At 42.1% G+C, this 27204-nt stretch overlaps 1 protein-coding gene across 4 annotated transcripts in view; it reads left to right on the top strand.

Moving 5' to 3' along the window:
* LOC145343909 (oxysterol-binding protein-related protein 5-like) overlaps nucleotides 1-27204 on the top strand; it is a 157237-nt gene that overhangs the window by 104914 nt on the left and 25119 nt on the right. For 3 of the 4 annotated variants that reach the window (XM_080190425.1, XM_080190426.1, XM_080190423.1), the window contains 10 exons: nucleotides 874-954; nucleotides 4055-4156; nucleotides 5120-5323; nucleotides 7112-7196; nucleotides 14914-15076; nucleotides 21137-21371; nucleotides 21954-22138; nucleotides 24221-24302; nucleotides 25629-25727; nucleotides 26414-26510. In XM_080190425.1, coding sequence (XP_080046551.1) covers nucleotides 874-954; nucleotides 4055-4156; nucleotides 5120-5323; nucleotides 7112-7196; nucleotides 14914-15076; nucleotides 21137-21371; nucleotides 21954-22138; nucleotides 24221-24302; nucleotides 25629-25727; nucleotides 26414-26510 — 1333 coding nt within the window. The remainder of the gene's footprint in view (nucleotides 1-873; nucleotides 955-4054; nucleotides 4157-5119; nucleotides 5324-7111; nucleotides 7197-14913; nucleotides 15077-21136; nucleotides 21372-21953; nucleotides 22139-24220; nucleotides 24303-25628; nucleotides 25728-26413; nucleotides 26511-27204) is intronic. The other variant, XM_080190424.1, reaches the window with a different exon arrangement.

Here is a 27204-nt window from a genome sequence, read left to right as displayed (position 1 = left end):
ATATTCAGACTTGGGCTGAGATGTGGCAACTAACATTCAAGCCACACAAATACCAGGCAGTGTCCATCTCAACACCTTTCCCTGACTTTCAATGGCATCATTACCATTGAATACCTCACCATTACCATTGATCAGAAACTTAACTGGACCAGCCACGAAAGTAGATCAAAAGCTGAGAATTCTGCAGGTTATAATCACCATCTGAATCCCAAAATGCTGTTCGCTATCTGTTATCTGCAGAAAAATCAGGAGTGTGATGGAATACTTCCCACTTACCTGGATGAGTACAACTCCAACAGTACACAAGGAGTTTGAAACCATTCAGGACAAAGCAACCCACTTAATCAGTACTCCATACGCTATCCTTAGATGTTGAATCCTTCCATCACCAGCGCATCGTTGCAGCAGAGTGCACCATCTGCAAGATGAACTGCAGCAACTTATTAATGCTTCTTCAACAGCATTGTCCTCTGCCACCCTAAAGGACAAAGGCAGGAGGCGCATGAGAACACCACTCATTGCAAGTTTCCTCCAAGCCATATACAATCCTAACTTGGAAATATATCCCGACTGCTTCATTGTCAGTGGGTCAGCATCCTGGAATTCCCTCCCTAACAACACTAAGGAAGTGTCTGGACCACACAACTGTACCAGTTTAAGAGAGTGACTCACCATCATCCTCTCAAAGGCAATTAGGGATGGCCAATAAATGCTGATCCTGTCAGCAATGGCCATGTGCTGTGAATTAATAAGAAAAATGGTTGTCATACCCACCAACTATAGCAAAATAACTGGCCCTGATGAGCTTAGCTGTAATATCCATTTCCCATTGTGGTGAAGCAGTGTTAACCTAGTCTCCCACGTCTCTTTCAGTCTGATTCCAAGCTATACAACGGCTGCAGCAAAGACTGTGTACCCCACATCTCTAAACTCACCAAGAAAGAAACTTTGAAGGTACGTGTCTCCTGGTGACAATGCAGCAGAAAAGGATGGCCCTGTGTAACTTCCTTCACTGTTTCTTAGCTTTTGAGATGAAATCATTATTTTAATACAAAAAAGAAATTAATCAACTGATCTGACATCAGCTTCACAAAGCAGTCATGTATTAGATTCACCAGCAGATCAGTCTCTCGAGTTCTGAGTTTCAGATCACCATATCCCATGAAATGTGTATTGAAATCTGCACATTCCTTATTCTCTGACAGTACAGAGACGTGGAGATGAGAAGGGCCTTTCAGCCCATTCAGCTCATCTTTCCTTCTGCCATTCCTTTGCAGTCACTGGGTCAAAATCCTGGAATTCCCTCCCTAAAGGTATAGTGGGTCAATCCACAGTACGTGACTGCAATGATTTAAGAAGACAGCTCACCACCATCTTCTCAAAAGAAACTAGAGATGGGCAACAAATGCTGACCAGCCAGCATTGCCCCTGTCCCATGAATGAATAAAAAAAATGAAAACCTACAACCCTTTCAGAACATCTTCTAATTCAGCTTAGAATTAGTGATTTAAGAAACAACCTTGTTGGCTTTTTAAGGAAAGTCCTTAGGTGTTTAAAGGAAAAAAAGAACAGGGAAACAGGATAACACATGGGATTAGGACTACTATTCGCATAATAAACACTAATATAAATTAGTTGGGCCAAATACCCTATTTTCAGTTGTAATTGCTATGTTATCTACATTACCCTTTTATATCCCACATTCTTCAACAGAACACACTCCTAAAGTTCTTATACCTGTTGTAACTATTTCCCATGCGTTGTCTTAATTTGCACATTCTAACATGCCCTGCAGTGTACTAACTGATACCACAAACCTCTCACTGTAATACTGTTTGCAATAGATTGTGCATCTCATTCAGGATCATATCATTCTCCTCCAAAACCTCGACACCGTCATCCACTCACGCTCACCTGTTTCCATTCTTGTCTATCGTAGTCAGAAAATCACCATCTTTTTTCACTCCTAGAGAGTCACCTCTGGAATCTTCTTTGGCCTCTCCTATTCTCAACAATATCAGTTTCTGCATGTACACTGACAACATCCAGCTTGGCCTCACCACCATGTCTTTCAACACTTCCACAATCTAAATTGGCAGACTGCTTGTCTGATTTCTATTGTCAGGTGAGCCAAAGTTTTCTCCAATTAAATATTGAGAAAATCAAAGCATTATCTTTAGTCATCGTCACAAACTCAAAATCCTGGGTGTGATGCACAAGCTATTGCAAACAGTATTACAATGAGAAGTTTGAGGTATCAGTTACTACACTGTAGGGTATATTAGAATGTACAAATTAGGAGGACCCATGATAAATAGTTACAACAGGTATAATAATTTTTGGAGTGTGTTCTGCAGCAAAATGTCAGACATATCAGTTATATAGATAGCATAGCAATTGCAACCATCATCAGCTCCATTTCTTTACCTGACAACTGTCTTGAGGCTGAACAAGCTGTCTGTCACCTTGGTGTCATATTTAATCTTGAACTGAACTTCCAACCACACACTGGTGTCATCACTAAAACCACTGACATTCATCTCTGTGACGTTGCTCAACTTCATCCTGACCTCTGCTTACCTACCAATAAAACCATCATTGATGCTTTTTTCAAGACCTGCCTATTCTAACACACATCCAGCTGGTGTCTCATGTTCAATCAATTCACTGTAGAGATGAGTAATTCAAAACTCTGCTGCCTTTGTTCCAGCTCGCATCAAATCTCACTCCCATTTATACATCTGACATGCACTAGCTCACAGTTACATAATGTCTTGCTTTTAAAGTTCTTATCCTTCTTTTCAAATTCTTCTATGGCCTCTCTTCGTGCTATGTCTGCAACTTCTTCCTGCCCTACAATCCTCTGAGATATCTGCGGTCATCTAGTTCTCTTGAGTACCTGATTTTAGATGTTCCACTACTGGTGGCTATACCTGTGCCTGGGTTCTAAGCTCTGGAATTCCCTCCCTAAAACATTCTACCTTTCTGCTTCACTTTCCACCTTTAAGAAACTCCTTAAAACTAACTTATTTGACCAACCATGTAGGTTCAATTACAATTTGACCAATAATTCAGGCTTGCTACATGCTATGCTTTCAGATGAGATATTAAATCAACATCTGCACTTTTCAAAGATCAGAGTTTTCCTGTGTCCTAACCAACATTTTACTCTTGACCAAATTTGTTTTAATCAGTCATGCATGTTTAATGTTTTCTGATATTGACTTAGTGTCATCTTTTGTTTTATTAATGCCCTAGTGAAGTATCTTTGGTTGTTTGATTACATTGTTACATTGATTACATACAAATAACAACTTGTATTCATAACATTTCTGATATTCTCAACATCTTCATCCCAGGGGCTCAACCAGTTCACAAACAGATTTGGCTGATGATGGGTTTCCATGGTTGTGCTAATTGTGCAGCTTTTTATTCATTTAAAAAAGGGTCCACTCCTTGTTCTGTTCTTTTCCACTCACCTCTCAATCCTGATTAAGCCATAGTAACCATTTAACTAGTGTAAATACTAACTAGACTCAGTTGGTAGCACTCTCATCTCTGATTCGAAGATTTAATTCAAAGCACAACTTGACTGACAATCTAGGCTTACACTTCAGTGTCATATGGAAATAATGCTATATTTTCAGATGTTATTTTTCAGATGAGAAGTTAAACCAACATCTGCATTTTTCAAACATCTGTGTTCTTGTCCTAGCCAATAATTTTCTCTTGACTAAATGCATAACTTGTCATACATGTCACTTGTTGATTGTGAGACCTTGCTATGTACAAATCTCATCTCAGGTGTGAAGTGCCTTGGAATGTCCTGAGGAGATTAAATGTCTTGTGTAATGCAAGGCCTTCCTCTAAAAATAAGATTGCCTTTTCATTAATTGATTCTGAAAGAATTACTTAACATGTCTCTTCCGTCTCCTTTTAAATATTCATTAATGAAATGTTCTCCAGTGACTGTCACCGTTGAGTGTATTTCAAAATGTTCTTTGTGATAAACTGTTGAATTCAACCCTACTGGTGAATTATATATTTTAAATAGGTTCAAAAGAAAAATTACAGACAGGAGAAGAAGAGAGCCAGCAAGGAGATGCTCAGTGCTTTGAAGGATCCTACTGTGGTTGTGATGGAGGATTGGCTGAAGGTAGGTTAATGTTCAAATCCATCACAAAAATTTCAACTGACAGCCAATCCAATGTAACTAGTTAAATCCATAGACATCTAAACTATTGGTATGCAAACCTATCTTAATGGTTAACTCAGGCACTCAGTCCCCTCTTAAATTACAGTCACAGCTGTTAATAATAAATGCTGCAATCACTTCAACCAACTTAACTACAAAATCATTGATATTCAAACCCAAAACAACAACTGACAGGATTCAACTACCAACTCTTATCAACTAAGTGCCCCTTTTTTGCCGCCTTCTCATGTCATTACATCTTCCCTCCCGGCAATTCCACACACATTCTGGAAATGTAGGTGGCAGAAAGTTGGGTGGAGCATGGAAGAAGGATTCATAAGCTACACACAGCCTTCCACATGGACGCTCTTTCTGTGATCCCCACTCTTCTGCCACTTCCATATGCAGATTACGGTAGTAGGTGTGCAGTAATGTTTTGTTACAATTTTCATTTCATTTTTCACTGCAATTCCTCTTGCTGATACCACTTCAGGGCCTGAGAAATTTAGTGCATAATACCGTAACCCAATTCGTGTATGAAATGGTGATGTAAAGAAAGAACAAGTGATTATTGTTCCTTGCCTGATGGTCAGTGAAAGATCCTTCTATAAATTGGACATAGATATAAACCCCAAAAAAGTGTTTAGCTGTGTTTAGATATATTCATTTCCATTCTACTTCAGGGCTGGAATGAGGAAAATTGCCATTCCTTTTATCTGAGCCGAATACTCAGATGAAGACAGAGTCAAATTTGTTTTTACTGCACTTGCTCTTGCATCAATGCTCCTTTGTCTAGCACACAAAAATTAATCATTCCACCTTTGCAATTAGGCCCAGTACATTGTTCTGTTCAATGAATGTTGCTCAAAATTTTATATTCTCAGTTTTTTTATACTGATTTGAAGAGCACAATCTCAATTGCAGATCCGAGGTACTCTGAAAAGCTGGACCAAATTCTGGTGTGTGCTCAAACCTGGCGTTCTGCTCATTTACAAAACAGCCAGCAATGGCCAATGGGTGGGGACCATTCTTCTCAACACCTGTGAGCTCATCGAAAGACCCTCCAAAAAGGATGGCTTCTGTTTCAAACTATACCATCCTCTGGATCAATCCATCTGGGCAGTGAAGGTAATGTATGTCGAGTGTGCCACAGATTCAAGGTCTCTTTTGAAATAGAAAAAACAAACGAGTGGACATCTCAGTGCCAAAGGTTTAACGTCCTCAAAAACCTACAGTACATAAAATACTTATACATTAAGGATGCTGGAGTAAACCTGGTTGCAATGCATTCCCTTATTGTTGGAAGAGAAAAGAAACAAATATGAGCGTACTTCATGCAAACATTCACTTCAGTGAGATTGCAGTCTTGAAAAGTAAAGGTGGGAATTGACATTCATGAGTCCTATTGTGAATTGAGGAGAGGAATCAAGTTGTCACATCACCAGTCTTTGTAAGTAGTATATTATAAACAAAAAAATTGACCTCCATTAGGTGGGCTAGACAGAATAAGTAAGGAGGGAACATCCCACCAGAACCAATAATGGAAGGACAGGAAAATACAGAAATATTTGGGGGGGGGGTGGTGGAAATTAAAGGGTAAGGGAAAAGAATGGAAAAATAGGATTAAATACTTCTTTCAGAAAGTACAATCCTGGTTGCATTAAGTTTGATGCTGTTGAAAAGCCTCTGAAGTTAAAGCATGGCTAAATTGCATAGTCTGTACTATATGTTATATGCATGTGAACTAAAGCTATATACATATTCCTAATGTGAAGCTCAACTCTCCCAACCTAGTTGCATCCTGCTTGTCTGATGTACTACAGTAGAGCTGGCATTATGCATTAAGCCCCTCACATCATAATGCATTCATTTTTATTGTTCATTGGAGGATTAGTTTCATGCCATTTACACAATTTTACTTTGCTCATGTTGCAACAGTTTTGCAATTGTCTTGGATCTGAGTGCTGTGGAATCCACCACGTTATGAAACAAATTTAACCTCACTAGTGCCAACAACAGAATGAATACTTGTTTTCTGAAAGGTCGTAAATTTAGGCTTTTAGCACCAGCGATTTCCTGCAGTCTAGGGGAGATCTACACAGGCCAAATTGATGAATCTGCATCAATGACCCAGAAGCTCAGGTTTGATGCCCGTAATGAAAAAAGAATAGCTGTAGTTGTTGACATTGTTGCTCCAGGAGTTCTGCATTCTTAGATAACTGTGGAAAAGCAATGCACAAGCTAGGATTTGGGTCCACATGAAGTAGCATGCAAATTCCTTCGTTTGACTATACTGCTATCAAAGTCAAGGCTGTTTCCAGTGACAGTAGTCTAAATAAGTCCACAATAAAGTGTTTTAGATTCATGTGCGCGAATGGAAATATAACAGATCTCTCTAGTATAAGTAATCCATTTTTGGCCTTCGAAGAGAATTGTCCAGAATCAGACTACTATCTTTCCCAGTTTGAGTGCCTATTGAGTACTTGCTATTTGCAATAGGTATCTTTGATTCAACAGACAAATTAGATCTCCTCAGAAGGGCTACATCTCCAGAGAAAATAATGCTTCTAACACCATACGAGGTGTCAGAGGAGACTTTAATCCAAATCTACTTGTCACACGTAGAAACATACCTAGAAAATAAAAGCAGGAGTAGGCCTTTCAGCCTGCTTTGCAATTCAGTATGATCATGGCTGATCATCAAATTTAATACCCTGATCTTGCCTCCTCACCCCAATACCCCCAAATCCCTGATCCAACTAGCCCCAGGAGTTGTATCTAATTCCTGTCCCAAAGGAAAGTTCATTTCCAGCTAAGCTGATTAACGGTGTGGCCAACTTATTACACAATGTCAACCAGAACTTTTTCTCCAAAACCATTCATCTTTATGTTAACTTTAGGCCTTGTCTTTTTCAGGGTCCAAAAGGTGAGAATGTGGGATCGATAACACAACCTCTGCCCAGTAGTTACCTGATCTTCCGAGCTGCCTCTGAGTCGGATGGTGAGCTTATGTCTCGCATGTTTCTGCCTGTGAGATGGTGAGAATGAATTTGGAGGGTACACAGTAGAGTAGGGTGGAAATGAGAATTAGAGCTTATACCTGGAGGAAGGCAAAGTTTATACTCAGAAACCATCACTGTAACTCACTTCTGAGGTTTACTCCACGGTTCTACGTTGTAATTCTGATAAAACCGGATGCATTAAATGAGCGTATTCTTAACTACAAGATGTCTTCAGGAAAATAAGGTATTCTGGAGAAACCTTTACAAAGTAACATTTACCCTCCTCCATAACACTATGGTAGGGGGAAAAATTGCACTGGTCACATTATTTAATCCCTTCATAGGATGTGTATCACTGGCAAAGGCCAGTATTTATTGCCCATCATTAATTTTTCTTGAACTGCTACAGTCATGTGGCGAAGGTGTTCCCACAGTGCTGTTAGGTAGGGAGTTCTAGGGTTTTGATTCAGCAAAAAATGAAGGAACAGTGATCTTTTCCTGAGTCAGGATGGTGTGTTATTTAGAGGGGAAGGTGTTCCATTATGCCTGTTGTCTTTGTCAAGGTGGCAGAAGTTGCAGGTTTGGGAGATGCTGTCAAAGAAGCTTTGGTAAGTAGCTGGAAATAGTCACAAGAGAAACACTGGGGGCAATTCTGCCAAAAACTGAATTGGTGGGAAACTATTCTAGATCACAACTGTTTTTTCAGTGCAGCTTCAGACCTGAATCTCCCCACTCTATGCACCGCAGAGGTCACAATCGTGAATATCATTAAAAACCTGGGGGTGGGGGGGGGGCCTATTCCTGCCAGAGTCTGACAGCTCTGGAACTCTGAGCATGATGTGGGTATGCCGGCGTTGGACTGGCGTAAACACAGTAAAAAGTCTGACAACACCAGGTTTTAGTCCAACCGATTTATTTGATAATCTTTCGGGTTAGTCCCTTCGTCAGGTGAATGGAGAGTTCTGGCCTCAGACAGAGCATATAAAGCACAGACAGTTTAGAGATTACTGATTAGAATGCGAATCCTTATCTTGTCTGCTTTCTTGCATCTCTGTAAAAACTTGACGTCTGTGTCGATATGCGCAATCTTCTTGGAGATCCTCTACACTTGGATCCGGCAGTTAGCCTTCAGGAGAACAGTGACCACAATACCACACAACCCTGCCACAGCAACCTCTGCAAGACATGCCGGATCATCGACATGGATACCATCATCACACACGAGAATACCATCCACCAGGTACATGGTAAATACTCTTGCAACTCGGCCAACATTGTCTACCTGATACGTTGCAAGAAAGGATGTCCCGAAGCTTGGTACATTGGGGAGACCATGCAGACACTACGACAACGGATGAATGAACATCGCTCGACAATCACCAGGCAAGACTGTTCCCTTCCTGTTGGCGAACACTTCAGTGGTCACGGGCATTCAGCTTCTGACCTTCGGGTAAGCATTCTCCAAGGCGGCCTTCACGACACACGACAGCGCAGAGTCGCTGAGCAGAGACTGATAGCCAAGTTCCGCACACATGAGGACGGTCTCAACAGGGATCTTGGGTTCATGTCGCACTATCTGTAACCCCCGTGACTTGCCTGGGTTTGCAAAACCTCACTTACTGCACTGTCTGGAGACAATACACATCTCTGTAATCTGTGATCAGTGCTCCTTCCACTCACATTGTCAGCCACTTCAGGTCTTGAACAGCAGGTTAGGTGTAAGGATTCGCATTTTAATCAGTAATCTCTAAACTGTCTGTGCTTTATATGCTCTGTCTGAGGCCAGAACTCTCCATTCACCTGACGAAGGGGCTAACCCGAAAGCTTGTGAGTCTATTATCAAATAAATTGGTTGGACTAAAACCTGGTGTTGTCAGACTTTTTACTCTGAGCATGCGCAGTGGCCCCGATCTGTTAGTATCCCCATTTGTTGACCAGCTCAATCACTGGTCAATTGCGGACCCCATAACAATTCCCGCACCAGCCCTTTCATCCCCGCTGCCCCAGAGCACTCCCCCCTTCCCCAGAAGTGGCAATCCCCCCTCGCCCTGGCAGACCAGCCGGCCCCAATTGCTGCCCTCCCTCCAGCCTAGACCGATCCCAATGCAGTGTGGCAGTGGGATCCCCCCACCCCCACCGATCACCCCTAGGCCCTGCCCACAATAGGCCCCAAAGTGCCAAGGCACCACCTGGGCATGGGCATCTTTCCCTTGGGCAGCACCAGGGGTACAGGCTGGCACTGCCAGGATGCCCATGCCCAAGGGGCACCAACCCCCACCATCCAATCCCTTGTGGGGGGGACCTCAATTGCCCCCCTTCACTCTGGTGGGGTCTCCCCAAATGTGGGAGCTACTCTAAATCCCATTGGAATGAAGTACTCCTGGCGCGGTGGGAGATGTTATTGGGCCTGGCAGGTTCCGTGCCGGGCCCGATAATCATATGCAAAATATATTTAAAATATATTTTTAAAAATTCAATTGACTTATCTCTCTTCCTGCTGGTTTCCAGCATGGTCTTGATTGTGACTGTTCTCCAGCTCTGGGGGATGTGCATGCATTCCCGGCACATGCGTGAATCCCACGAAATGGTCGACACGCGATTCTTCCAACTGCACCCGCTAGAAAAGCTGCGGGTCGTGATGGGAGAATTGGGCCCGTTGGCTTTTCCACCCCTCGCCCTCGCCCTCCCCCTCTCAGCAGTGTTCTCAGTTTCATGTAATAATGCATAAATTCCATTATTCACCCCCCCGATATCCTAAAGGGGAAATGCAACAACCCATATTGAACTGAGTCATAAAGCACAAATTACAATGACTAATGTTCCTATTCGTTATAAAAGAGCAGTTAACTTTTTCTTTTTAAATTGGTGATACTTCTGTAAAATAAGTGGAAAGAGGAATTTGATACAAATGTGAATATATGGTATGAGCACTATGTAATGACTGCAATTGAATCACAGTTCCCTTGAGGTGTGTGGGGCTAATCAGTCAACTTCACAAATGTGAAGATGCACATTTGTAGATGTTTACTGAGAACAGGTTTGGCCTCCTCGGGTATGCTCAACTAACTGCTGACGTGTATCCAGCTCACATGAGTGAAGTGGCGGAGAAATGTCAGTGCCTATGAAACTATCTAAATCAGAATCAGCAAGGGAGAAGGGAAAGAAAATGAAATAAAAGTAAGGAAATTACAAAATGTTGTGTTTGATAAAACATGTATATAGAAAGGGACAAGGACAGAATCGATGTGGTTCGCGCTTAGAAAGAAGAAAGGTATGGTCATGCTACTGGGAGTATTCTATAGCACTCCAAATAGTGAGAGAGCTAGAGGAGCTAATCTGCAGGGAAATCACAGATGTGCAAGATCAAAAAAATGGTGATAATGGGGGACACTTTAATTTCCCCAATTACTGATTGGGATAATGTTAGAATAAAGGTTAAGGAGGGACAAGAATTTTTGAAATATATTCAGGAGAAATTCATTGACAGTATGTTCTTGATCCAATCAGAAAGGAAATATTGATGGAACTGGGTGCTGGGAATTAGTGTGGGCTATGTGGACCAAATGTCTGCAGGGGAATACGTGTAAGAATGATCATCGTTTTATAAGATTTAGATTAGCAAGGGAGAGGAGCAAGGAATAATGTAAAGTAAAACTTCTAAATTAGAAGAGGACTAACTTCATTGGATCTAGCCAGGATAAAATGGAACTAAAGATTGACGTGAAGAACAAAAATGGAATAACAGGTGGCCTTTAAGGTGGAAAAGTTTTGGGTTCAGGCTAGGTACATTCCAACATGTGGGAGATAGGGAATATGATGAAATAAGAAAAGATGTATGATGTGTATCAGGCAAATTCTTCAAGCAAGAACGAGAGCAAATGCAATATTTTGAGAGGGGAAGTGAAGAGGATAAGAAGACTGGAAAGGGAGCCCAAAAATCATCATCTGGCATGTAAATGATAAGCAACCAGAAAGAATGTTTTTTACAGATGTACCATAGAAAGCATTCTTTCTGGCTGTATCACAGCTTGGTATAGCTCTGCTCAAGACCTCAAGAAACTATAAAATGTAGCTCAATCCACCATGCAAACCAGCCTCCCATCCATTGACCCTGTCTACACTTCCCGCTGTTTCGTAAAAACAGCCAGCATAATTAAGGACCCCATGCACCCCGGACATGTTCTCTCCCACCTTCGTTCGCCGGGAACAAGGTACAAAAGCCTGAGGTCACATACCAACTGACTCGAGAACAGCTTCTTCCCCGCTGCCGTCAGACTTTTGAATGGACCTAACCTCATTAAGTTCATTTTTCTCTACACCCTTGCTATGACGGTAACACTACATTCTGCACTTTCTCCTTCCCTTCTCTATGAAAGGTATGCTTTGAATAGCACACAAGAAACAATACTTTTCACTTATACATGTGATAATAATAGATATCAAATCAGGTATCAAGAGGCAGGATGGGGCCTGATCAGGACAAAGAGGGTAGCAAGTCAAGATTTGAATATAAAACAAATATTTTGTATCAGTGTTTAAAAAGGAAGAGAATGCTGGCCAACACATTGATAGAAGCTGAAACGGTGCAGGTAATCACAATTCCAATTCTCTCCCTGCATCCAGTGGTTCACTAAGGCAGACTTTTGTCTGTTTCCATAGATAGTAATTCCTGGAACGGTCTCGTTAGTCTCTCACGAGGGGCTTATAGCTTGAATGGCTCCATTCCACATCAAGTGTGACTGACTAGGAGTCTCTCCTGCTCTTACCAGGAGCCACTGGCATACTGGAAGGATTTGCAGGTAGACACAGATAACCTGTTTGACTGCATTATGATCACACCTTGGGGGAGGAAATGGATGGCGTTTTTAAAAAAAATCTACTGTACTACTGCAAAGGCTGAGTATGTTTGGAGTGCCTTTGCCTGATCCTGATGGCTTGCATCCAGGTTGCAAAGGGAAGAGGGGTTGGGGGGGGGGAGTTCCATAATCTTTCAAGTTTTCTTACATATGGGGGATGTATCAGAAGATTGGAAAGTAGCAAATGTTCCATAAAGGATGTAAAGACATTTCATTCACTACAGGCCAATCAGTTTAACATATGTGCTGGGTAAGGTTTTTGAAACAATAATCAATAAAAGAATTAACAGACATCTGGAGAGGGTTGAGTTAATTAAGGAGTCCAAGCATAGATTTGTAAAGATCATGTTTGGCGAATCTAATTGATTTTTTTGATGGAATGATAGTTAAGAATAAGGTGGATGTTGTCCATACGGATTAAAGGAAGTGTTTGACAACGTACCACATAAAAGACTGCTTAACAAACTAGAGATTCGCAGAATCGGAAGGTTGGCAAAAATATTGGCTTGTGGATGGAAAACTGCAAGTCCAGGTAAATGGTTGTTTTTTTGATTGGAAGATAATAGACATTGGTGTTCACAGAGCACTGCTTTGTTTAAATATACTTTGATGTTAGAGTGCAGGCTAAGTTTTTTTTTAAAACGACTATACTAAATATCTGAGAAGAAACAAATCTGTTTGCAAACTTGGTATCATATTTGACCCCAAGTCGAGCTTCCAATCACACATTTGCACCATCACTAGGACCTCCTTTTTCTACCTCTGTAACATCATCTGCCTTCCGATCATGTCTGTGGCTGAAATCCTCAGTCATGCTTTTTTAACCTCTATACATGAATATTCCACTGCAATCCTGGCTGGTTATCCATGTTCTATCCTCTGTGACATTAAGGTCATCCAAAAGTCTGCTGCCTGTGTCCTATCTTGATTTAATTTACAGGATGTGGGCATCACTGGCTAGGCCAGCACTTGTTGCTCATCCACAGCCCTCGAGAAGGTGGTGTTAAGCTGCTGCCTTAAACTGCTGCTGTCCTGTGACGTAGGTACAACCACAGTGTTGTGAGGAAGAGAGTCCCTTGACTTACATTGGCTTCAAGCCCAGCAACATCTTGATTTTGAAATTCCCGTACTTGTTTTCAAATCCATGTGTAAGTTTACTTGTCCCGAGCACTCTAATCTTACAAAAGGAGACTGTTCACTGAAATTCCACCTGGTATGGTGGATAGTGCAAAATTAAAGCTGATGGTGATGGCCAAGCTATGTCAACCCCTCAAAATACTACTCATGTAAAGGTTAACCCATGACTTTTTGCAGAAAATAAATTGTCAAAAATTCAACTTTTACGCAACGTTATACAAGCATGAATGAGGATTTCAGCCACAGATGTGATAAGAAGACAGGTGATGTTATAGAGGTAGAAAAAGGAGGTCCTAGTGATGGTGCAAATGTGTGATCGGAAGCTCAACTTGGAGTCAAACATGATACCAAGTTTGCAAACAGACTTGTTTCTTCTCAGATATTTGGTATCGTCATTTTTTAAAAAACTTAGCCTGCACTCTAACATCTAATTCTGGCTTCTTGCACATCCCCAATTTTAATCATTCCACTAATGGATGTGCCTTCAAGTGCCTAGGTCTTGAGCGCTGGAATTCCCTTTCTTCACCTCTCTCTCTATCTCACTTTCCTCCTTTAAGGCACTCCTTAAAACCTATGTCTTTGACCAAGCTTTTGGTCATCTGATCTAACATCTGCATATGTGACTTGGTGTCATATTTTGTGTTATAATGCTTCAGTGAAGCACCTTGGGATGTTTCATTACAGAAATGTATCCTAAACCATTATGTAAAAGTCAGTCTCATGTACAAGTTGACCCTATGACTTTTGGCCTAAAAAAAATATAATTTTTCATATTATGTCTGTAAAGTTAACCTAATTTTTTGAGAGATCCAACTATGTTGGAATTATTAATTCCTTATAGACATTTACAATGGTTCATTAATTTCGAGGCAATCACATGGAAACCTTTAGATTTTCCTTCCAAGCTCCCAGCCAGTCAACAAGATTAATGGTTAGGACATGATCTATTACAATGCCTTCAAGAAACAACAATAAATACGTACTTCAATTTAAACCAGGAGAAGAAAGAAAAATAGGTTAACAAACATTGGCACAATGTTATTATGACCTGTGGGGTTATCCATCTCTATGCCTTCAGCTAATTGAAAATGGTATTTCAGAATTATATGTTCGTGCCCAATGAAGCGCAAGATTCAGGAAAGGACACAATCCTGTATTTTGTCAGAAAATGAAAATTTCACAATGTCTGCCATCTGAACTTGACAGTAAACAAACCAAATTCCACTGATTTGTCATCTGATATAGAGAGAAGAATACTTGTTGATTGGCCTACAGTGAAAATGTGCATTAAGTACCAATGAACTTTAACATGGCAGCAAACAAGCTTGTTACCAAGATTGGTGAAAAAACCTTCTTTGTAAAGATGACTGGCCACAAGAAGAGTGAGTTCATTGTAATTCCACCTGGTATTGTGGATGGTGGAAAATTTAAAGCTGATGGTGATATGCCAACCCCTCGAAATACTACTCATGTAAAAGTTAACCCATGACTTTTTTGCAGAAAATAAATTCTGAAAAATTCAACTTTTACACAAAGATGTACAATAGATTTTATTGTTAAACATCTTCCTCATTGTATTCTTAATGTTCACTACCAGTTTATTGTCAGACCTATATTCCTCTGTGTCTGATAATCAAAAATGTCTGGTTTATTTCCAATTTTATATTCTTGGGCATCTATCTTTTGGTTTATTCTGATTTGTTTTTCTTTTGTCCCTCCTTAGGTCGATGTTGGATGGATGCTCTGGAGCTAGCTCTACGGTGTTCAAGCCTTCTCAAACGCAACACAGTTAAGGATGGTGATCTGAACTGCTCGATAGATGCAACTCACCCAGGACTGTACAGTCTGCTTCGAGGCTTCAGTCCCACTCACCAAGAGCTTTCCCAGTAGGTGTCTGGTCACAGACTTATTCTATTGACTTATTCCAATAATGCCTAGAACGTGGACATTTTACGTGTATATTTAGATAGGTAACAACTGGCACTGACCCTGAAGTTTGTTCATTAATCACAGTCAAAGCTATGGCAGGACCAGAGCTGGCTACATTCAAGAAATGGGCCATATGATCCATCAGATCCTCTACCATGATGATCCTACCTCCAGCCTCCTTTATATGTGGTATTTCCCATCTTTGTCCACTTCTCCACTCAATGGTCAGCTCCCTTCAGTCTGGTTTCTGCACTTTCCCAGAGAGCCCCAGTCAAATTCACAAACAATATCCTGTTCGACCTCTCCATGCTGTTTAGCATTGTCAAGGATATCTTCCTGTTATAGTACTACAGTTGCACAGGAGTGTCCTTATAAGGCTATACTCCTACTTCTCCTATACAGCCAATGCATCTCCAGATGTTTGCTTCTCCTCCTGTACCTATATTTCTATAGTTTCCCAAGGTTTGATTCTCAGTCTTCTCTTCTCATTTACATACTAGGCCTAGGTGACATTATCTTCAATTATAAAATCAGCCTCCATATGTATGCTAATAAATGTTGCAACTGAGAGCATGGCAGTGCAACTAGTTTCAGATTAAATTTAACAAAGGTCAGATATTGACATGATGTGATGAATGACTTCTGTGGTTTTATAATCAGACTGCTCTTGATCCACAGCGACTTCCGCTCTGGCAAACTTGTTGTCTGATGTTAGGTTAGAACTTTTGCAGTTGAACACTCAGAAGACAAGAAATCATTGTTTTGTCCTCTACAAACACTTCCGTGGTTCATCCTGAGCAATAATTGAGGTTGAACCAGGCTATGTACAAAGTTGTCAAAAATTGTCAAATTATTGTTAAACATTATTTCCCTTTTACAAAACCATATTGACTCTGTCCAGTAGCTTTGATTTTCTAAATGTCCTGCTATAACCTCCTTAATAATAGATTCTAGTGTTTTTCCTATAATAGATGTTAGGCTAACTGACCTGCAGTTAACTGCTTCCTATATCGTCCTTTTTCTGAATAGAGGAATCTCGTTTACTATTTTCCAATTTGATAGGACTGTTTCAGAATTAAGAGAATTTTAGAAAATTACAATCAAATGCATTTAACTATCTCTGCAGCTACTTATTTTAGGACCCTAGAATGACGTCCATTAGGTCTTGGTTTGTAGCTCTAATAATTTTCTCCCTTTTTCTGGTGATTGTGATTGTTTTAAGTTTCTTTGTCCTTTTACTTCATGAACTGTAAGCATTTCTGAGATGTTATTTATGCCTTTTACAGTAAAGATAGATACTGTTTGTTCAATGCTTCTGCAATTTCCTTATTCCCTGGTATGAATTTCCAAATTGACTTTCTAAAGGACCTGTACTCAGTTTAACTAATCTTTTTAGAACATAAGAACATAAGAAATAGGAGCAGGAGTAGGCCAACTAGCCCTTCGAGCCTGCCCCGCCATTCAATAAGATCATGGCTGATCTGTCGTGGCTCAGTTCCACATTCCCGCCCTCTCCCCATAACCCTTAATCCCCTCTCTCATCAAAAACCCATCAACCCGCGTCTTAAAAATATTTAGCGAGGCAGCCTCCACCACTTCAACGGGCAGAGAATTCCAGAGATTCACCACCCTTTGAGTGAAGAAGTTCCTCCTCAACTCCGTTCTAAACCGCCCCCCCTTTATCTTGAGGCTATGCCCCCTAGTCCTACTATCCTTTCTGAGCGGGAAGAGTCTCTCCACCTCTATCCTATCCATCCCATTCATCATCTTATATGTCTCAATGAGATCTCCCCTCATTCTTCTAAACTCTAACGAGTACAAGCCTAATCTATTCAGCCTCTCCTCATAGCTCAACCCCCTCAACTCTGGCATCAGCCTAGTAAACCTCCTCTGCACTCCCTCCAAGGCTAAAACATCCTTGCGTAAGTACGGCGCCCAAAACTGCACACAGTACTCCAGCTGCGGCCTCACCAATGCCCTATACAGCCGCAGCAAGACCTCCCTACTTTTATATTCAGTCCCCCTCGCGATGAAGGCCAGCATCCCATTCGCCTTCCTGACCACCTGCTGCACCTGCAAGCTGGGTTTTTGCGATTCATGCACAAGGACCCCGAGGTCCCTCTGCACCGTCGCCTGCTGCAGCTTTTCTCCACTAAATAATAATCCTTCCTACCATTATTCCTACCAAAGTGGACCACCTCGCACTTGCCAACATTAAATTCCATTTGCCATTTCCTGGCCCATTCGCCCAGCCTATCTAGATCCTTCTGTAGACTCTCCCCACCCTCTGCACAATTTGCCTTTCCACCAATTTTGGTGTCATCAGCAAATTTTGACACCCTACACTCGGTTCCCTCCTCCAGATCATCTATATAAATGGTAAATAGCTGAGGCCCCAGCACCGACCCCCTGGGGCACTCCACTAGTCACCATCCGCCAATCCGAATAGCACCCATTGACCCCCACTCTCTGCCTCCTATTTGACAACCAGTCCTCTATCCACGCTAACACCCTATCCCCAACTCCATGCCCCCTGACCTTCTGTAATAACCTCTTGTGAGGTACCTTGTCAAACGCCTTCTGAAAATCCAGAAAGACCACATCCACCGGCTCTCCTCTATCCACCTCCCTAGACACATCCTCATAGAGCTCCAGTAAATTTGTCAGACACGACTTCCCTTTAACGAAACCGTGCTGCGTCTGCTCTATCAAGCAGTTCCCCTCAAGATGCCTCGCTATTTCCTCCTTGATGACGGATTCTAACATTTTACCTACAACAGACGTTAAACTAACCGGCCTATAATTCCCCGCCTTTTGTCTGCCACCCTTCTTAAACAACGGCGTAACATTAGCCGTTTTCCAACCTTCCGGCACTTCCCCGGAATCCAGCGACGTCTGGAAAATAACCACCAAGGCATCCACTATCACCTCCGCCATTTCTTTCAGGACCCTCGGATGCATTCCATCCGGTCCTGGGGACTTGTCCACAATCAGCCCCTCCAGTCTGTCGAGCACCACCTCTCTAGTAACAGTAATGTCATCAAGACCCTCCAGTCCTACCACCTTTCCATCTCTAACATCCGGCAAATTATTCACGTCCTCCTCCGTGAAGACCGAAACAAAAAAAGTTATTCAAGACCTCCGCCATATCCCCATCCCCTACCACTAAGTCCCCCTTCTCATCCTCTAAGGGACCAACGTTCAACCTAGCCAGCCTCTTCCTTTTTATATATTTATAAAAACTCTTGCTATCCTTTTTTATATTAAGCGCTAGGCCAGCTTCATAGTTTCTCCTACCCTTCTTTATCAACCTCTTTGTCAATCTTTGTTGACATTTAAACCTCTCCCAATCCTCTTCTCGCCCACTACTCTTAGCTACTCTAAACGCCTCCGCTTTTAATTTAACACTTTCCTTCACCTCCTTCGTTATCCACCTCTCCTCCTACGGTACTTTTTGACCATCGGAATAAATTTCCGCTGAGCACCAAGAAAGATCTCCTTAAAGATCCTCCACTGCTCCTCAGCAGACCTATCTTCCAACGCGCTCCCCCAGTCCACATTCGCCGATTCTTCTCTCATCCTACCGTACTCCCCTCTGTTCAAACAAAGGACACGTGTCCAGGAACCCACTTTCTCCTCCTCCATCTGCACCAGAAACTCCACCATACAATGATCACTCTCCCCAAGAGGATCCTTCACCACAAGGTCCCTAATTCTACCTGCCTCATTACATAGCACCAGATCCAAGATAGCTTGCTCTCTCGTCGGCTCCAACACACACTGTTCAAGGAAACTATCCCGGCAGCATTCCAAGAACAACTCCTCGAGCCCACCGCGTCCAACATGGGTCGACCAATCAATATGCAGGTTGAAATCCCCCATAACTACGGCCGTTCCATTCCTGCACGCCGCACTTATTTGCGCGTTAACAGCCCGCCCCACCTCCAGATCATTATTGGGGGGCCTATGGACGACACCCACCAGCGTCTTCCTCCCTTTGCTGTTCCTAATCTCTACCCACAACGATTCCACCTTCTGCTCCTTGGCTCCAATATCATTCCTCGCTACCACCCTGATGCTATCCTTAATCAGCAGAGCTACGCCCCCCACCTTTTCCCTCCTGCCTATCCTTCCTAAACACTTGATACCCCTGGACATTCAGCTCCCAGTTCCTGTCACCTTGCAGCCACGTCTCTGTAATGGCCACCAGATCATATCCATTTGTGTCGATCTGCGCCACCAACTCATCCACTTTATTCCTAATGCTTCACGCATTCAGATAAAGCACCTTCATCCCAGCCTTCTCCTGGACCTTATTTGCCGGAACGTCACCAACCATACTCATGCCCCTTACTCCCTCTATTATTGGGACATCCTCGGCCTCTATCCTTACCTGTACCGTCTCCTTAACTTTAGACCCCGTAATGTCACCTACCCTCACACCGCCCCCCCCCCCCCCGCCCCCCCAATTAGTTTAAAGCCCTGTCTACAGTCCTGTTTGCATGATTAGCCAGCACTCTGATCTCAGCACGGTTCAGACCAACCCCATCCTACCTGAACAGGTCCCACCTACCCCAATACTGGTGCCAATGCCCCATAAATTCAAACCCATTCCTCCCACACCAATCCCTGAGCCACCCATTCACTTCCTTAATCCTATCAACCCTACGCCCATCTGCACTCGGTTCAGGCAGTAATCCAGAGATAACCACCTTGTCGGTTCTACTTTTTAATTCCATTCCCAGCTTTTCATACTCCCTCCCCAGATAGATCCTCAGTTTGTATTTTGCCTACGTCGTCGGCACCCACATGAACAACTACGACCGGATTCTCACCCTCCCACTCCAGGTTCCTCTGCAGCCCAGATGCGACATCCCGGACCCGAGCACCAGGCAGACAACACACCCTTCTGTGCACTTTGTCATTGTGACAAAGGACAGTGTCAATACCCTTCACCCCACTATCCCCAATTACAACTACGTTCCTTTTCCCCTTCTCTTTGCCTATGCCTGCTGCATCACTGTACCGTGTGCAGTCTGCTCACCAACCTCACCTCCCTCGTTCTCGTCCAGACTGGAAGCAAGAACCTCAAACCTGTTATGCAGCTTGAGAGGCTGAGGCCTCCTCTCCCCACCCTCCTTCCTCCTCTCAGCAGCCCCCTCTTGTTCCTGACCCTTAGAGTTAGCAAGCTTAGGGGGGGTGGATGTTACTTGCACCCCATTGACAATGGCACCCTTTCTCCCCCTGATGAGCCTCAGCGTCCGTAGCTCAGAGGCCAGCTCATCTACCTTGAGCTGGCACTCCTCCAGCAACCTGCACTTACTGCAGACATGGTCACTGGGGAGGACCCTGGGGTCCAACAGTTCCCACATCATACAGAAACAACACATCACATGCCCCTCCATTATTCACTGCAGTAATGTTGAAAATTTCCGCACAAACTCACCTGGCCCTTTTTCTCCCAAGCCCTTTTGATATTAAGCCCTAATTGCTCACTCTGCTTCCCTCTCACTCCACTGCCCGCTCAGACGCTGCCCGCTATCTACACCAGGCCTCCTTTTAAACCTGGCGCTGATTTAAAGCTGGCTGGCCCACAACTCCTTCTAACCACTCCCTCAGAATTCTTGTTTTAAAAAAGTTGCTAGCTATCTTTCTCTTGTATTCTAATTTCTCCCTCTTATTACATTTTAAATATTTGTTACTTTTAAAATCCTATCCAATCTTCTAACCTACCATTAATCTTCGCAAAATTACAAGCTTTATTTTCAGTTTGTTTCTTTAACTTCTTTTGTTGGCTATGGATGATGCATCCTTCTCTGTAGAGTCTGTCTTTCTCACTGGTAGGCATCTTTGCTGACCATTATGAAATATCAACTGCTTTTGCTGCAGCCTCCGAAACTTCCATTCTGAACCCTTCTCTCTGCCTTAAAATACTTTCTTAAAACTCACTTCTGTGGATTAATAGTTATTTTGGGTTCTGATTGTTATCCTTAGACTTCTCTCTTTTCTCTCTTTAGTTTAAGTGATGCTGAGTTTGCAAATCATGTTCAGTACAAAGACACTGATATGTACTCCGACAAATCAGACCGAGAGAATGATCCTCACCATGAGGAGCTGGAAAATGACACAAATGAAAAGAGCAGCAGGAGTGAGGAGAGTGACACAGACCTATCCGAAATCCATGGAGAGATGAGCAGAAAGAACTTATCAGAGACGACTTACATGGCAGAAAATTCAGAGGAGTTTGGAGACGTAAGAGCTGGAGAGTAGATGTGCTGCATAATTTGTTAATGGAATTAAAGAAGTTATTTCCCTAGTGACTGTGTGTCCTTGGGCAAATTTCTGAGCACAAGATTCCCAAAGTGGCAATCCTTGGAGATCAGATTCCCATTTGAGTGAGTTTGGTTGGCAAGACACTGCATTAAGGAGGAAGGAGGCAAGTTTAGGAAGTGTGTGAACTGAAAGTTGCATTGTATTAGGGAAACTGCTTGAAAATGGGGTGAGGATATACTTTTTACAGTTAAATCATTTTGCTATTTTTTTAAAAAATCCCCTCCTTTCTCAAAGCTAATTTTTGCAGAGCACAGCCTCATGGATGCTGAGTGCTCCTGGTACCTTGCCCAAGTTAATGGCAGGTTAGTTAACCACAGGACTGAGTTTGATCCTATCCACATCTAGATGTTCCTGCAGGGATCATTTGATGATGGTCAGGTGTAAAACTCATATTTCCTGTTCCACACAAACCCAGGAGAGTTAAATCCATGCAGTGGTATTTTTGAATCTAAGACACTGGGGTACTGACAGCAACATGATCTCTTTCTTTCTGGCCTATAGATGGGTGCAACTACTCCAGCTGAAACAGTGTCTGAAGAAAACAAGAGTCTGATGTGGACAGTGTTGAAGCAACTCCGACCTGGAATGGACCTATCACGAGTTGTATTACCAACCTTTATCCTGGAGCCTCGGTCGTTTCTGGACAAGTTGTCTGACTACTATTACCACTCTGATCTACTGTCCCAGTAAGTGATCTTTTCTTATACTACAGAAGCCATCTCCAAGCTTTGGCTAGAATCAGCATTCCCAGGCGTGGTTGATTAATTAGGTCTTTGCAACTAGTACTCATTTGCAGCCTATGAATGTGAGCAGCCTCACATTTTGTTACAGTGGAATCATACTCTCAATTTAAAGAAATCTTGGAAGAATGCACACAAGCAGCAGATTTTGAACCATGTCATTGCTGTTCTTTCTTTTCCTATCCCTCGTGGCGCAAAAGGCAGACTTTAATCTATCCTCGTAGCGATGTTTTTTCTGAAACAAGCTGCTAGCCTGTCACCAGAAGCTTATAGCTTGAGGAGTTATATTCTGCATCAAGCATGGGTGACCAGGATTCTCTCCCAGTCTTACCACCTGCCTTTGTGTGGAATGTATTTTGTAAGTTGATACTCAACCTGTTGGGCAGGTTATGAACATAACCTCCTTCGCCATCAAATCCTGGAGTGGGACTCGAACCTGGAGCTTGTGGCTGATAGGCGGGGCACTACCATTGCACCACAAGACCTCCAAACAATGTAATAAATAGCAGTTATGAAGCATAGGGAATCCTGCTATTTGCAATTAGAATACAAAGCCTGCTGGTATTCTTATAACATGGTACGGCCCTCGACTAGGGTGCTGTGACAAGCATTGAACCAGTCAATACTGTTTAAAGTTTCAAATTGTTCCACCATCATGAGTACCTAAGAGTCCAAAGAATTTGAGCTGTAGGTTGTTAGACTTGGATTGCAATTCAGAGTTGCTTGTCTCAATAGCTATGCAGGATATAAAATGTTATTGGCGCCAAATTGATCTTCTCACTGAAAGAGACCAAAAGCAAATAGGGAGTGCTTCACTAAGACAGTGCAGAGGGAACATTGTATAATATCTAACAGTGCTTTGTGTGTCTTGGGAGTGGTGTTGAGGAAGCACCTAAACTACCCTTGCCACTTGACCTATTGCTGTTTGATGGGGAAGAACTTAGTTGCGTAGAACTTTCAACACATCATAGCATAAAAATATAAAAAGGCAGAAAATTTACAAATCAGTCATATGATAATTCCAGCTAGGCCTGGGCAGTTTGTTCTTATATTAGGCTTGGTACAACACCATGGCTTTTGTACTATGTCTCCTATACTCAAGTACCAGATTTCCATATGCTTTAACTGCTGTGTATTCTACTGCTTTAGCAGCCTGCAGTCATTCCAATCATGTTACAAAAATCTTACTTTTATTTATTAGACTTGTGTATCATTGAGAAGCAACAAGCTTTGTGCAGTAGTGAAAGGAAATATAAGATAGTGAAGCAATTGTAAGATTTCCACTCTATTATTTTTCAGTGAAAAGTCAACCACTCACTATTTTTACTAGCTCCACTTGGAGCTTATCTCCCAGTGATTTCTCAATGTTGTCCTTTCATCCTGATCACTTATCTAGTTTTCCAAACAAACAAAATACCCAAACAAGTTGTGAGTTATTGCCAGAATCGGGGGTCTTTAAGCTTGCATCTTCTCTTGTAGTCCAGTGTATACTTTTACAAAGTAGTGTCTCCCTAGCAGCCACAAGCAACTGAAAAAAACTGAACACTATACAATCTATAATTTGAGTCAAGCGATTAACCCTCATGTTCTGGTAAAAATGAAACCTCGCAATGCTGATTCTATTACTTTGAAGCAGGATCTAACTACACTGTACTTAACCTGGCGGGGTGTAACCTGGCAGGGCATAATACTGACACTGGGTATCAAGAATGGAAATGTTCTTTCTTCTGTGTGGCCATTGTTTTTGATATTCAGCAGAAGTTTGTCCAACAATAACATCCTGTAGACCCTTTAACTTTGCCAGATATTGAGAAAATATAGGTTTCAAATGCAACCTTAAAGTGGCGACAACTCTTGAAAACCCTGGTTGTTCAAGGTTCACAGTGGATGACTCAAAATGCTGAAGTTTATTTGAATGTTTCAGTTTACAGAAGATGCTTGGCTTTGTGGACCATGAATGGCTGAGTAGTTCCCTGTCTGTTATCTGCAGTTGAAGCTTCTGAAATCTGCTTTCCATTTTTCCCCCAGAGCTGCTCTTGAAGAGAATGCATACAGTCGCATGAAACAGGTTGTGCGATGGTACCTGTCTGGGTTTTACAAGAAACCTAAGGTAAGGCAGTATCAAGGGCAGTGGGACAGTTACCATGAGAAAGATGGGTATCATGATAAGGCACCAGTATGTAGGAAATTGGACTGATGGCATTTTACACAGAGATAATTGCCCCTAGAAATTCATTTTGAAGTTTGTAGCCTCCATTGTGATCGGAACTTCTATCTGTCAGCCTTCCAGAATTTGCACAGCTCATGTAGTTCTGGATTAACCTTGCTAAACCTAAAGATGTAAGTGATCAGAGAATCAGAAACCTTACATTCAGCCCATCAGTCCACATTGTGGAAGCATGCACCTACAACAATCCCACCCAGGTCCTACCGCATAACCAATGCATTCACAGTGCTGAACCCCCTAACACTAAGGGGCAATTAAGCATGGCCAGTCAACCTAACTCTTACATTTTTGGACTGTGGGAGGAAACCAGAGCGCGTGGAGGAAATCCAGGTAGACACTGGGAGGATGTGCAAACTCCACGCAGACAGTCATCCAAGGCCGGAATTGAACCCAGGTCCCTGGTTCTGAGAGGCAACAGTGCTAACCACTGCATCATCATGCCGCCATGATAGGCAAGCAGAGTTGGGCAAATACAAACCATGGGTAGCTGAGTTCTGACATTGGAGTTCGTGGAAGATGGGAAGAGTTTGAGTGGTCAGATATTCAATGGGGAGGGAATGGATCAAGCCAGTAGGAAGTATTCATGTTATAAGATAGAAACTTAGAGAAGATACTAGTAGACATGGAGGATAAACTACAGATGGCAGGTTTAGAATAAAAGACTAGTTCCCAAGTTCAAGAACAATGGGCGAGAGGAGGGAGATATAATCACAGTCATACTTAACATGAGTGAGTCAGTTCTAGCAATGAATGACAAAGTCAGTCATACACCAGGTGTGCTCAGAATTGTTATATTATTCCCTGTTACTGCACACAAGCTCACTATTCATTGTTGCAGTGCAAGACAGTTGAATACACTGAGCATTTTAAACAATCTTCTATTGAAAAAGACTATTTGCATTATAACTGTATACAGATGAGTGTATCTTAGAAGAGTACAAATTTTGGAAATTAGAATCAGTAACTGATATTTTAATCTGTGCTTCCAATGTCTTTCAGCCATGCTCTTGGCCATGGACAGGAACCAGCTATGCTTTGGTTTGCATACCATGGTCTTCAGATTTAAACTCTGGGGCTAAGATTTCACCTTCTAAAACTGAGCCTGACTTTGAAATTAACTAAAGCCAGATTGACAACCACTTTAAGGATGTCTCTCACAGGCAGGATGGTCTCATTTTCCCTTTTTGTCAAGTCCTTTGTTTTCTGCAGGGTCTGAAAAAACCATACAATCCTATTCTGGGAGAAACTTTTCGCTGCTACTGGTACCACCCCAAAACTGACAGCCGCACCTTCTATATTGCAGAGCAGGTAATAATCTCTTTAAATTGATGTATGCTATTACCTCTCTCCATTGAAGACCATGTGAAATAAAATATCAATGGTGTCTGCCCAGCCTGACATTGGGTCTTAATGTATACATTCTGACTTACATCATGCAAATACTCATCAACTTTGTAAAGGCAATTGTTGACTATTTTGAATTCTTATAACTCCTTTGGGTGAGAAATCAGACAGTGTCAGGGTGGAAACAAAGGATCATTAGCCTGAATTCCTGACCTGCTGAATATTCCCAACATCTTTGATTCCTGTTTCAGATTTCCAGCATTCGTAGTATATTGTTTTTGTAAAAGCTGGGTGGGTTTGTCTGGCATGTTAGAAGTGGATATTTTTCCATAAGGTTGTTAGCTAGGTGTTGGAGATAAAGAAATCTAAATTCCAGGAAATAAAAATATCTGAAATGTGTTAGGGAAGTGATGATAGTAGTGAGGAGAACAGTCCTGGGGAAGATAGGGATATCTATGGGATGTTTAATAAGAAATAGATGCCTTCATCAGTATCATAAAAACTTATGAGATCAGAGTATTTTACAAGTTTCTTTTTTAAGGGAAGTTGGTATTGGGTCGGAGGCATCCATATAGGGCTCCTTTCTGTTACAGAGTTTTCCAAATGATCATGAAGTTCCCAAACTGACTGCCCTTTCTGCTCCATCACAGGTATCCCATCATCCTCCAGTGTCTGCCTTTTACATCAGTAACAGGAAGGACAATTTCTGTATCAGCGGCTCTATCCTGGCTCGCTCCAAGTTTTATGGTAAGATATTTCACAACAATCAGCATATTAATAAGTATCCTGTAGAGACAGATGGGAGAGTAGAGTCAAAAAAGAAGTTGTGTGACAGTTGTAGTAATGTGCAGATTTTCCCTGCAATGGAAATGGTTGATAACATCAAGCAGGCATCTTGAATGTGACAACATCATCCAAATTATTGTATATTTTACCAGAATTTCTATAAAGATTGAATTTTCATCTAAATCTGTACTCAATACAAATTGATATATAAAAATTTACTTTCTCTGTTGCTGTAAGGGTGTTGCAAGGGTAATTCTATACTGCTAGCATGAAAGCCAGGTGCAAAGGGAATGTTGTTAACAGATGGGCACAACTGTAACGCCAGTCCTCCAGCCCATAATGGTTTCCTCATTTGTTGTATAAGATTGTGGAACTGTCCATTATATGAAATGTGTTTGAGCAGTCCCAATCGAGTATGAACCGTAAGCATTAATTTATCCTATTTGAGTATCAATTAGCAAGCTCATTGTAACAGTAAAAAATGGTTGGGGATGCCCTTGTGATCTTGGGGCTGAAACACATTGGGTCACTTGATTATACTTCATCAACTGTAAAGCGCATAGGGATGTCATGAGGTTATGAAATGTGCTATATGAGTACAAGTATTTTATTTCAGCAGGAAGGAAACTTTAAACTGCCTCCAACTTGAAATGGA

This window comes from Carcharhinus amblyrhynchos, chromosome 6, assembly GCF_965287045.1.
Source record: "Carcharhinus amblyrhynchos chromosome 6, sCarAmb.v2.hapA, whole genome shotgun sequence".
NCBI classification, from domain to species: domain Eukaryota; kingdom Metazoa; phylum Chordata; class Chondrichthyes; order Carcharhiniformes; family Carcharhinidae; genus Carcharhinus; species Carcharhinus amblyrhynchos.
The sequence above is the reverse complement of the archived record's forward strand: the minus strand, read 5'-3'. Positions and strand labels throughout refer to the sequence as shown.